This window comes from Lissotriton vulgaris, chromosome 9 (genome assembly GCF_964263255.1).
Source record: "Lissotriton vulgaris chromosome 9, aLisVul1.2, whole genome shotgun sequence".
Classification (NCBI taxonomy): Eukaryota; Metazoa; Chordata; class Amphibia; order Caudata; family Salamandridae; genus Lissotriton; species Lissotriton vulgaris.
Genome location: NC_141697.1, coordinates 181,211,751 through 181,224,243, shown reverse-complemented (window position 1 = coordinate 181,224,243; position 12,493 = coordinate 181,211,751). Strand labels below are relative to the sequence as shown.

The following is a 12,493-nucleotide window of genomic DNA, read 5'->3' as shown; positions in this document are numbered from 1 at the left end:
GACACCCAGCTCATCCTCTCCCTTTACAAGGACCCGTCACCACCAGTCTCAGCTTTCAGGAAGGAATGATGGACGTCGCAACCTGAATGAGCAATAGCTGCTTGAAGCTCAACTCAGAGAAGACAGCGGTCCTCTGACCCACCCCCACTGCATGGAACACCATCTGGTGGCCCACCACCATCTGCAGCCCACCCACCCCCACCCCCACCCCCAGAACTTTGGCATCTTTCCTCCCTCTCCATGGGCCAACAGGTCAATGCTGTCGCCTCCACCTGGTTCAACACCCTCTGCAGCCTTCGCAAGACCATCAAATGAACCCCTTCCCCCCCCCCCCCCCCCCCGAATCAAGAAAAACCGCCACCCACGCTCTCATATCCAGCAGACTGGACTACGGAAACACCCTCTACGCCGGAAGGAATCAACAAGTCTCTGCTCCGCAAACTCCAGACAATACAGAACACAGCAGCCAGTCTTGTCCTCTGCGTCCCTCGACAAGAAGACATCATCCAACACCTATGAAGACCTCCACTGGCTCCCCGTCGGTAAGAGAGTTACCGTCAAGATACTCACCCATGCCTTCAAATGCCTCCACAACACCAGACCCCAATACCTCAATGAGAGAATCTGTTTCCATGCACCCAAGAGAAACCTCAGATACACCGATCTCGCAGACACCCCGCACATCCGCAGAACCAGAACAGGAGGAAGGGGCATCTCCTACATCTCTACCAAGACCTGAAAGGAGTTCCCGATCGATATCAGACGCGCCCCTTCCCTGAACATCTTCAGGAAGCCACGCAAGACATGGCTCTTCGACTGAAGGGTAGCTGCTTACACCCCCCCCCCCCCCCCCTTCCTCCAAACGCTTTTAGAACGCCACGGGTAAGTAGCGTGCTCTACAATTCCCTGATTGATTGATTGATTGATTGATTGAACTGTCAAAATATTCAGGCATGTCATTATATGTTATGCTTCCTACTAGAAAGACAGTCAAACTCCATGCATACAACTGTACCGTGTCTGAAACAAGCTCCTATTATGGCCACTGTCATTATTAACAATTGTTTTAAGTTTTTAAAATCTACCAGTTAATTTAGTCGGCTAAAAATGTTATGCTTTTGACAGTCAATCTCCATGCATACTACTGAACAGTGTCTGTAATAAGCTCTTACTATGGTTAATTGTATCTAGCTATCTATCTGCTGAAATGCCCCTGCAAAAAAGCATATGTTGGAAACACTGAATGAAAAATAAAAACTAGAATTTTGGAACCTAAAAGCATTGTCTGTTGCCAGTCCTTGAACCCCTTTTTAGCTTGCCATTTTAATTAAGTGAGACACAATGTGTGTTAAATGAGATTCCATGTAATTGCAAAGAATATTGAAAAAAAAGAAAGGACTGAGATAGTTAGACTACTACTTAAAAAGAGATCTTTTGTATTGCCAAATGAACAGGTTACAGCCCAAAGAACTTAATGACAGGCTGCAGAGGTCTTGCTTTTTGTTATCAATATTATATTTGTACATGCAAACTTCTAGTCTTTACACAATTTTGCTGTTATTTAACCCTTAACTGCTGGGCCTATACCGCTCCACAGAGTGCTGAGACAGTATTTTGCCTATTTGGGGTAGTTCGCACTTAGTGATTCATAATTTGTTTTCCACATAAGCTATCAACGCCAAATTTGATTCCTTTTTTTCCAACATATTGGAGATTCTAAAAGTACCCAAGTTTTGTGGATTCTCCAGAGGGAGACCAAGAAAATAGGCCAACTATAGCCACATTTTGAGTGTTTGGGGAAAAATAGGAAAAAGTGATCCGGCTAAGTGTCTGTTTTTTTCCTAATAATGGTATCAACGAATAGTTTGCTATGCTAAGGTTCCCATTTTCCCAACTTGCAGCAAAATGCTGAGCTCAATAAATAAAAACCTATATTTTTATCACAGTTTTGGCATTTTTCAAAGAGGTAGCCCATTTTTAAGGTCTGGCATAGGCAGCGCATGCGCTGCCTCTCCAAGGCATCAAGTAATCTGTATTACTAGTGAAACTCCACCCTTTGCATTTCTCTTTGTTTTGTCGGTTGCCATTGGTGAAATCTGGCATAGCTCTTCTTATCTCGCTCATTGTTGGCTAGTGGTCCCATATGTCACTTCCGTTTTCTTCAGTTTCTGGAGGAAGCAGCATCGACCAACTACAGTTAACTTACGCTGCAGGATGGTATCTTTTAATGTAGGGACTACTTTGTTGTTTTTTTGCCATGGCGCCTGGGACTAATTTGAGTGCTGATTTCTTAAAAGAGTTTGGGGTTTGTTTGTGCATGCGTGCTTGTGTGTGTGTGTGTGTCACAAAAGTGAGAAGGGGTAGGGTTTCCAAAATAATCAAGTCTGTTGATAATTAGGAATGCTTTTTATTTTTTTATTTTTTTTACTGCTTGACTTTCTCATTCTGCTGCAATCTCTGCCCACAAGTTGTGAAAAGCACGCCTGATCGCAATGTCCGGATATGCCCCACGCCTCCCCAGCTGCTCCTTCCCAGAGAGTGTGGCATCCGTGGCTGCCGGCTCCCTCGGGTTGCAGGTGTGGGGCTGGCTTCCTTCAGGGAGCTCACTCACTCCACAAGGGAACCGCAAAAGGATACTGATGCTTTTGTGCCATTAGTCTAAATTGGTGCAAACTGTAATTACCTGATCAGGAGGGCTTTGCATTTATGTTATTTTTTTTTATTGTTACAAATTAAGCGCTGCGGCAGAGCCTCCTCACCCACCGTGGGCCTGTTCACACCATAGCTACCTTAAACACACTGGAAAGCCAGCAGCAAAGCCGGCGTGGAACCTTTTCCTGATTCCCTGATAGCCCCAGCTGCACACTCTCACTCAGTCTGGTTTAACTCTTTTGATGTATGTTAAAAAGCATGTCAAGTTATTTTTCTTTTTGAAATTATATAGGTGTTATCTAGTGCTGCATGTGTAATCAAATAAAACGAATACAAAAAAAATTGTCACAGCAGGGGAAAAAGTTTCGGAGGAGCCCACCGCTGACCCTGCTACTTTTCTTTGTTGTGCCATGCAGCCTTGTGACTTTCCTTTTTACCTTTCTTGTTTTTTATTTGGGGTGTCTGGTTCCACCCAGGCACTCTACATGCGTCCATTCATTGGATACAGCATGGAGAGCTCAGCCCCGGCTGCCCTGGCCAGCTCCCCATCTCTCTAGACTTCTGCTGCGGCAGTCAGTGGTGTCCATCCACTGCCCTGTAGTCATGGGGAGCAGGGCAGGCCCACAACAGCAGGGGTGAGTGCAGCAACGCTCCCACTGGATCCTTGGCGACACGGAAATGAGGTCCTGGGCCCTCCTACTCTTCTTGGGGGAGCGCGATGGCACTCCCTCTTCTCTGTAGCATTGGGAGCCCTTACTTAGGGTCCCAGGAAACTTTCTCCACTTCTTGAGGGGGCTAGATGGCGCTCCCTGGCTTCTTTTGGTGGTGGAGGGCCAGCGATGAATTGCTGAGTCCCCCGGTAGAAACGCCAGCCCAGGCTTGGGATCCCTAGGGCTCCAGAGCTTTGGGGAGGGAGCCCCATGCATGCTCCCGCTAAGGTGTCACACTTTTCAGGTAGCTGATTTCACTGGCTCTCTGCGCCAGTCTTTCTACTTTGTCTACTCTGGTACTTCTTTCCTGTTGGATACAGAAGTCGAGTTCCTCCCCCAACTGATCCTTAAGGAGTATAAGGGGACCAGCTTCCTTGTTGGTAGTCCTGGAATCAACTGTATTCAGAGTCCTTAGTCCAAGAGTTATCAGCGGGTTCTTCCCTCCAGTTGTCCATGGGTACTGCTGCCCAGTGCCAGGGTCCAACTCCCAAAAACAGGACTCTCTCACTCTTGTGCAAAACATTTTAAGTGGGTGTGGATGGTTCTGGCCAATTCCCTCACCCTTGTCCTAACCCTTCTGCACAGCATGATGTGACTATTCGAAATGACGCCATGCAGAAGTCACTGGTCACATCTTCTCTCGGGGCTCCAGCTCCACCTCTCGCTGACATCACGGTCAAGGCCTTTCCCACCACAACTTCAAAGATTTGACTGCAGACGTCTGGGATCCTTCCTTTGTTTATTGGGTCTTGGATTTCCCATCCCTGGTACAATGTGACACTTAATTAACAGATTAGGAGAATTAAAGAAGAGTTAAACCAAATAGCCAATTTCAATTCATAAGTCTCACAAAAGCGTTTTTAGAGACCCTCACACTCTATTGTGTGTCAATGGCGAATATCATCACCACTGGTGTATCCTAGTGGCATATTTCATCATCGGGTCCCCTACTCTAACACGTGGAATCTTCCTTATGCTGTAGAGCAATGCAATCAACCTGGCCCAGCAGGGTGACAAAAAGCCTGGGCCCTTAACCTGAGCTGAGGCAAAGAAATGTGACAGTTCTGAGGACCCACAAGATGTACAGATACTTTCTTGGAACTTGCCGATTTGATCTCGGTGCATATCCTTACCCAGTTCGATACCTCACTGGGCAAAGGGAAGCAAAACTGAACTATAAGGCAGATTTCCACCATGTATATAAAAATGTGTCGCTGCAGACAAAACAGTAAACCCCACTGACTTTCCCTCGGAGTGTCCACTAATATTATAAGGCCCACCGCAGGTCAGTATCTAACCCTGCAAAGTCTCCTCTGTGGCAGGCTACCTGTTCGAAGTTTTTGAGCTGTGCTCAACGGTAGTATCACAGACTCATGCCTCACACGTGTGCACACGCATAACTAGCCAAGTGCCCCTTACCTTTCCTGCGTCACAGCAGCATCTTAAAAGGCAGACACTGGTCGCAAACACACGCAGTCCATTTACAGTATGTTTACTGTGGGTGAGTCTCCAGTTGTGAGGCTCACCCACAGTAAAAAGGTCAAAAGCCAGGTGATCAAGAAAGCTAAAAATCTAGACAGATTACATGGCCAAAGCCCATTTTGTTAAAGGTATGCGTTTTGTTTTCATAACGTTCAAGCCATGCGTTGGGATTTGACCTTTGCCAAGCCATGTATGAAAAATCTGCAGCCTGTGGGCATGTTTTATCATGCACACATATGTATGTGTATATATATATATATATATATATATATATATATATATATATATATATATATATATATATATATATGTTTTTCACTTAATTAGAAAAAGATTACTGAGAAACCATAAGTTTTTGGTCATTATAATGAACAAATGTATTTTGAATCTTTAAAAACTTTATTCCGTAATTGCAATTTGATATGGGTATGCTATTGTTTCCATTCCAATTTTTTAAATGCAATAAAATAACATTGTTTAATTATTCATGTTTTTCTCTTTTAATATAATTTTCAATTTAATTGTGTTTCCTTCAAATAATTTTCCCTTTAAAATACTTCCTTTCATTTTTTATATATTTGTATTTCCTTACAATTGTCTACCCTTAAAATTGTTTTTCTATGATTTGAGTTCCTCTAATGCGGTGTCATAGTTTTACTTTTTCCATTTATTCACAATGAACTTAATCCTCATTATGCATTGGAGAGATAATAGCAGCTAAGTCCAACATGTGGATTTAATAAACTCGTTTGATTTCTGTCAGGGCTACATCATACAGAAAAGGGAGAAGAAACCGAGCCTGGAGGCTGGCAAATCTACAGATGACATTCTTACGTAAATATACTAGATCTGTCTGCATTTAATTATTTTAATTGAAGCGTGTTTGCTATCATATTCTCACCCATGATTCTGTTTCACAGGTATGAGGAGTTTCACCCCTTTCTTTTTGCTCAGCATGCGAAACATCCACATGTGGAATTTGAAACTTTCAACAAGGTATTGGAACAGTCTTTGTAGTTGTAAAAGAGGGTGCATATTTAGATTTTACTTAGGACATCAGTATGAAAGAAGGCTGGTTGCATGGAATGCAGGGGCTTAACACGCACTACCACTGTTTTGCTTAGGACATCCTGCTGTAGATATGAAGTATAGAATATTCCAAGAAACTGATTAGCTGTCCTTGCTGATTATGAAATTGTTGTCACCAAGTGTAGGGGGATAGTTTAGAAGAGGATGGTAACAGGCAGTTCGTCAAAAAATGGTGGAGGAACAAGATGATCGCAATCTCTGCAAGGGCTTAATCAATATGGTTGAGCAGTTTTGCTGAATGGGGCTAAAGGAATGACCTTAAGTCTTTTGTTTATCAAAGGTTTGATGATTAGTTAGATCTTGCAAGAGGGAGAGCAAAACTAGACATGCTAACCTGTTTTTACATGCAATCTGATGGAGGTGGATTGCAGAGAGCGCATGTGGCGGCAACAGTCTTGGTGCTGCTTGTAGATGAAGTGGCAAGAGACAAGGTTTCAACCAGAGCCTAGAGATAAGGGAAACATGGACTTTGTTTCCAGCGGTCTGAGAAACAGCACCCCATATGATAGGCATACGTGATGGCAAAATATAGTGCAAAAAACGCAAAACTGGTGAAATTAGCCCCTTTTTCAATTTTGCCTGTGGAGTAGAATCAGTTTTGCAGGCAGACTCTAGAACCAGGCAGATCAGATTGTCTTTTTTTTAGCTACCTGATTGGAAACCCTTTCAACCAATCAGCCCTCTTTTATGCCCATTCTGATTGGCTGCTGAAGGTCAGTTAGATTAACCATGGGGCAACGGCCTACATCTAGTCTATAATGAGCCAACAATCTCACTGCGATCTGTGGATCCTTGCGAGATACGACCAACAATTTGCCTTTTTTTGGTGCATTTTTAGTGGAAGTGGATCTTCTGAAAATGTCAGTTTCTCCTCAGAATTCGTTCCTGCTTACTACTGACTTAACAAAACAATCACACAGCCCTATTAGTCAGCATAGCTATGTGCATATTTGACAATATGCACCCCCTTTCAGAAAACATTCCTAGTGCTCAGGCAAAAAATCTACTATGGACGTTCTGGAATTTTCACCATTGTTTTCCTCCCCAAAGTGGCTACTCCCATGGCAGTGAATGGCACTTTCTGGGGGGATGCACAACCAACATTGCGTACAAAAAAAATACAGTGCTTTCACTCTGCCATTTTGACAGAGATGGTGTCTCTGCTGCACAATGGTGGGTATGAAATCTGTCATGAAAAAACTAAATCAGGCTGTAAATACTGTTATTTTAACTGTAGTTTAATGATTCAAGAAAAGTCCTCCTTTGCATCATTATCTCTCTTGACTGCCATCAAATAAATTACTTACACATCTATGTTTTTTCTATTTTCTCCTTCCACAATATATATATTTGCATAAAAGAGAACATGCCATTAATTTCACGCAGCCTACTTTTCAAGCTAGGCTAGTTTCCATCGTTCTCGGTTGTTCTTCTAGTCTTTTTTTTTCTTTTTATTTCCTAGGCTGTCGATGAGTTTTACTCGAAGCTAGAGGGTCAGAAGATCGACTTGAAGGCTTTGCATCAGGTGTGTGTTGAACAATAGAATGGATGTTGGCATGTCGGCACAAAATGTTTACACACTTCTGTCAACCTGCAGGCTTCCAATGTACAGGTTCAAACTGGTATTCAGTAGTCAATTATATATTATTGAAGCTTACTATTTGTTGTAATTAAAAGAGGTCCAGTAGTCCAAGATAGATTAGGAAGGATGTTTATTAGGTAGCTATGATGAAGAGCCCCATCAGGAGCAGCCTTTCTGCCTCTCAGCCCATTCGCCAACAGGCTCTCTCACTCACCCAACATTCCACAGCATCACCACACACCAACATTCCAGAACCCCAGTCACACTGGCTGAGCATCAGATATGACACTATTGTTCCACGTTAGTCTTATTTTTGTTAAGAAGGTCATGTGGTAATGTAACAACTGCACTTGACTATGCTCTCTCTGAATAGAATGGCATTTGATATAAACATGCATCGCAAAGCCAGTAAGTATAGCCTTTAATGTCTGGAAGCAGAGCTATCTGATGGAGACTTTCCGCTGCAGATTCCCTACCTTAGTCTATCCACAGTTGTCAGACTGTACCCGGAAGATTTTTGGCATCAAGAAACAAAAAAAAAAGTGATGGAAGGAATGCTTGAATTAATCTTCGCCACTGGCAATCGCTCAGGCCGCTCCCAAGCTATTGTTTATCACCGTCCATGCCACCTCAGTTTGGACCCAGCTATATGCAAATCAGCCATGCTCCTCATGGGAACAGTCCGCTAGAAGTGCCAGGTCAGGTCCTCCCTGAACCCAATTACTAGCAACCGGGACTGGTTTCGCCCTTATCAGCAAGGTATAGCTTGATTCCAATGCCACAGTGAGCAAGGTGCCCACGTCTGGGCATACCTGTCACACTTAGGGCATCAAAAACAAAGTGATGGATGAAATGCTTGAATTAATTTTAGCCACTGGAGATCGCTTGGGACAGCATCCTAATCCATTGTTTTTCGCCCACCATGCCATCTCTGTTTAAACCCAGCCAGAAGATTTTTGAGCAATTATCCTGCGCGCCGGGAGGGGTTATTGTTCAGCTCCATGTCGGAATCGCCCACGCCGGAGGTGATGTGCGCGGTCCTATTTAGGAACCCCTCTGGTGCGTCAAATCTTTCTCTTCTGCACCAGGTATCACTGATACAATCTGAGCTACCCTCAGTCAGTTTTTGACTGGCTTTTCTGCTGACTTTTGTCAACTCTTTTTGTGAGATTTCTCTCCTGGTTTGAGGATGTCGCACAAGAAACTGTCTGGTTTCAAACCATGTGGCGCCGGTCACTGACAGATGTCTGTGACAGACCCCCACACTGTCATGCACTCACCTGGTCCCAACCACAGAGACGAGACAGTGGGGCCAAAGGCACTGAGACTGGAGTAGAAAATGTGACATGAACACGATTAGCAATATCCGGTAGTGTAAGCACTTGATGGATTTCCCAATTCGCCAAAGTGTGAAGGTTACAAAAAGGGACATGTACCCCCTAAGAACCGCCCCAGCTCCCCCCTCAGATTACCATGAGGAGTGGCCAGGGCGACGTCGGACCAGTTTATCCTTAAGCAACTGACTTTTCAGTCGTAAGGACAGAACTTCGTGCTGTACCTCCCCTAAAGGCCTTTCTTGATCTAACACACTCTGGGTATCTTCAGACATGACCTTAGCCAGAGCCTGAATGAGTATCTGGTCATCCATATTGTTAATGGTGGAAACATGCAAGACTTGGCCTTCTGTCATGCACTCACTTGGTCCCAACTTCTTTTGAAACTGCCTGCCCTGCACCTTGAGGCTGGCGAGGATAAGGGTGACCTGCACAATTTATCATCGAGAACAAATGCTTGTTCCTCGTCTCCCCCAGCGGCGGAGACTGCTGCGTCACGGGTCAATCGATTCCACGGATGAGGCAAAAGAGCTCGCGCTTGCCCAGCCTCAAATGCCATCTTACCTAATGTACTCTTCTTTCAAAATCAAATCCCACAGAACCAGTGTGGTCCGTCGGCCCGCTTTGTGTGTGTTGCTGCGGCCCAGACTAATCTAGATTTGCACGTCGTGCATGGCTCCACCATCCTGTGGTTGGGTCTAGAAAAGCACCTCGGAAAAATCTAACTTTTAACTTTGTGGCACTGACAAGAGATGGAGCCATTGTGGCTTACGATGATGTTTACCATAAGCCAACAATGCCACACTACTTTATAACCATGTTCAGAGTCTGTTTTAGTCGTAGGAGATTAAAATATCCATTTTCCCTCAACTTAGTCAGTATGCTGGTGGTGGAGCGGCGTCAGTTAATACTGATAGGGAGCTGTGTGCGCGCACAAGCTGAAAGAAAAAAAAGCATGCGAGTGGTGCGCGCGCGACAGAAAAAGTGAAAAAAACAGTTGCCCGTCTCGCGGCGGAAAAGTGGAAAAAACAGTTGCCCGTCTCGCGAGTGGTGTGCGATGTGCGCGCACAATTACGAGATAGGAAAGCCATATGGTGCCTCTGCTCGTGATTGTGCGGGTAACCGCATGCCAGTGGCCAGCAAAAGCATCTGGTAGGACTTTTGAAAGCCCACAGACTAAATGTCTCGCCGAGCATCACATGTGCTGACTCAGCTAGACCTAAAAGACGAAGATGGCAGAGCGCAGATTGCATATGAGGGGATCTTGTGTGTGCTTCGCAGTCTGCTCATCATGAACCTGGCTTGTCTGCCTCTGCCTCCTACTGCGCTCCTAGGCTGGTCTGTTGCCCATAGGAGGTGGAAGTAGGGTTGTGTGTGGTGCTGCAGCACCCCACAAATAAACATGCTGGAGTTCAGAAGGTGCATGAGCACTAAAGATGCCTTTAAATTTTGTTTTTATCTTGTCCATTTACTATGTGTTCAACAACAGATGTCAACTTTAAGGCTAGGTCTTCTGACAAATTGCTGCTTGTTCTTTTAACATGTAGACTGGTATAGTGGCAATCTTGCTGGGTTTCAGTGAGTGTGAAAGGAAAGGCTGTAGGATGTTAGTTTTTACTGCACAACACCATTTAAATATCTGTAAATGACCTGTACAACGATTTCCAAATAAATCAGCAGTTAGAAAAGCACAAATGAAGCACATTGTTTTTTAATTCTGAAATGTGAAGGAAACCAAGATTTAAACTGTATCAAAACAGATCAAGACACTACTTGGTGATATGCAAATGATAGACATTTGCTAAAACCTGATTTCTACACATTATCATTTGTGCACAGTGCAGTACAGTTTTAAGAGACAAAATGAATGTCAGTACAAATTTTGTGTGCAGTCTGTAAATGACAGTGCACTTTCACACCATGATTTAGTAATATATTTGCAACAGTGTGCTCCAAAATGTACTACCCGCTCCATATTACACCTTTACCACTCTCCTGCTGAATGCGCATGTCTCATTTGCTGCACGTTTTCTTTGTGTGATGCTTGGATTTTTGACAATCTCTAGGACTACCTTGGTTTAACCTTAATGGCAGCATCCCCAGTTTGATAATTGCTTCAGTACCACTACTGTTGTTCACTCATCATGTGTCGTGCATAACACTGGACTCTCCAGAGTTAGTGCAGAAGAGATTATTGCTCTGGTTTCTGTTAGCAATTTGATGCCGCCTAATGAATGTTTACATGCCACTATTGCTTGGAGGCAGGCAGTTCATAGGTTGAGCCCCTCAGTATTTTTAGGTCTCACCTGCTACAGCACATGCGCTGTTCGGTCAACGTACATAGTTTTGTATACAGTGTGCTTACAACCTGCCCGCAGCATACCTTGTTCTTTTCATTGTCACTCTTATTTGATAGCTTTCTATTGCTCAGCTCCCATAGGCTTCTCTTGCTGTGTTGTGTTTGCTCCTCCCTGGAACATGTACCAAGTACACGCGCTCTTCCATATGTTTTTGGCACGCACTATTTTTTTAATCGTCTGTTCCCAGGTATTTCTGGAAGGGGCCTTTTGTTTTGTTTTTACAGACACCCCGTCAGTCCTTCATAATCCGCTACACTCTGTTTGGTGTCTCTTTAGATTGCTGGGGTTGAGCTGAGATTTGTATATTCCTCTGCACTAGCATTGCAGTATTGTTTGGGTTAAGTCTACGTCATGAAGTGATGTTGCGTCTTCTGTAGGTGTGGATGCATCTACTGATGGAATTTGTAGTTCTTCTGGTTTCAGCTCGTTAAACAGACTTTTAGGCAATCTTGAATGTATCCATGTCCCTTTAGATTGTATAGCAAGCACTGGCAAAGCTAATAGGTCATGTTGCTTAGCAGCATGGCTGAAAGTAAAAAAAAAAATGTTAAAGCGTTTTTTTTGTTTAAACTTTCAACCGTGCTGCTGTACAATATGGCTTAAGAAACATTGTCAAAGAAAAAAGATCTCACATAGGCGAGACATGTTGGTTTTGCCAATGCATGTTTACATAGCATGCTTTGTGCCTACATGGTGGTAGTTTCAAAGCAATTCAGGCACAATTTCATAATACAGCCTCTGTCCATCTGATGTTGATTAAATTTTGGAAAAGTTTGTCACTTTTTCTACTTTTGTGTGTTTGTGGGGTAGCCCAGAGGTCCCTTCAGTGGCTGTAAGGGTTGGGAATATGTATATGAGGGCTGAGGATTTTAGAAATATGGGCCCAATGGCGAGAGTACAGAGTGTGATAGGCACCAAGAGAAAATCACTGTCATGAATAGTTAGACCTGTGACCCTTAGGGTGGTTTTCCCCTACACCTTTTGCCTTTCCCCACATGTTTGATGATCTCGTTTTTACTAGCCTTAGAACTCTGTGCACTTTGACACTGGTAAAGTGCATGTGCTCACTCCTTTAAACATGGTAACGTTGGCTTATACCCAATTGAGATATTACGTTTACTTGTAAATCCTTAGTAAAGTACCACTATATGTGTACAGGGCCTGTAAATTAAATTCTACTAGTGGACCTGCAGGACTGATCGTGCCACGCACTTAAGTAGCGTTTTAAACATGCCTCAGGCCTGCCATTGCAGCCTGTGTGTACAGTTTTGAAACTGCCATTTC

General features: G+C 43.9%; 1 protein-coding gene across 1 annotated transcript in view; it reads left to right on the top strand.

Moving 5' to 3' along the window:
• NEMF (nuclear export mediator factor) overlaps positions 1–12,493 on the top strand; it is a 486,031-nt gene that overhangs the window by 100,508 nt on the left and 373,030 nt on the right. Inside the window, exons 9-11 of the mRNA XM_086937289.1 lie at positions 5,608–5,678; positions 5,765–5,840; positions 7,396–7,458. Of these exons, the coding sequence (XP_086793415.1) occupies positions 5,608–5,678; positions 5,765–5,840; positions 7,396–7,458 (210 nt within the window). The remainder of the gene's footprint in view (positions 1–5,607; positions 5,679–5,764; positions 5,841–7,395; positions 7,459–12,493) is intronic.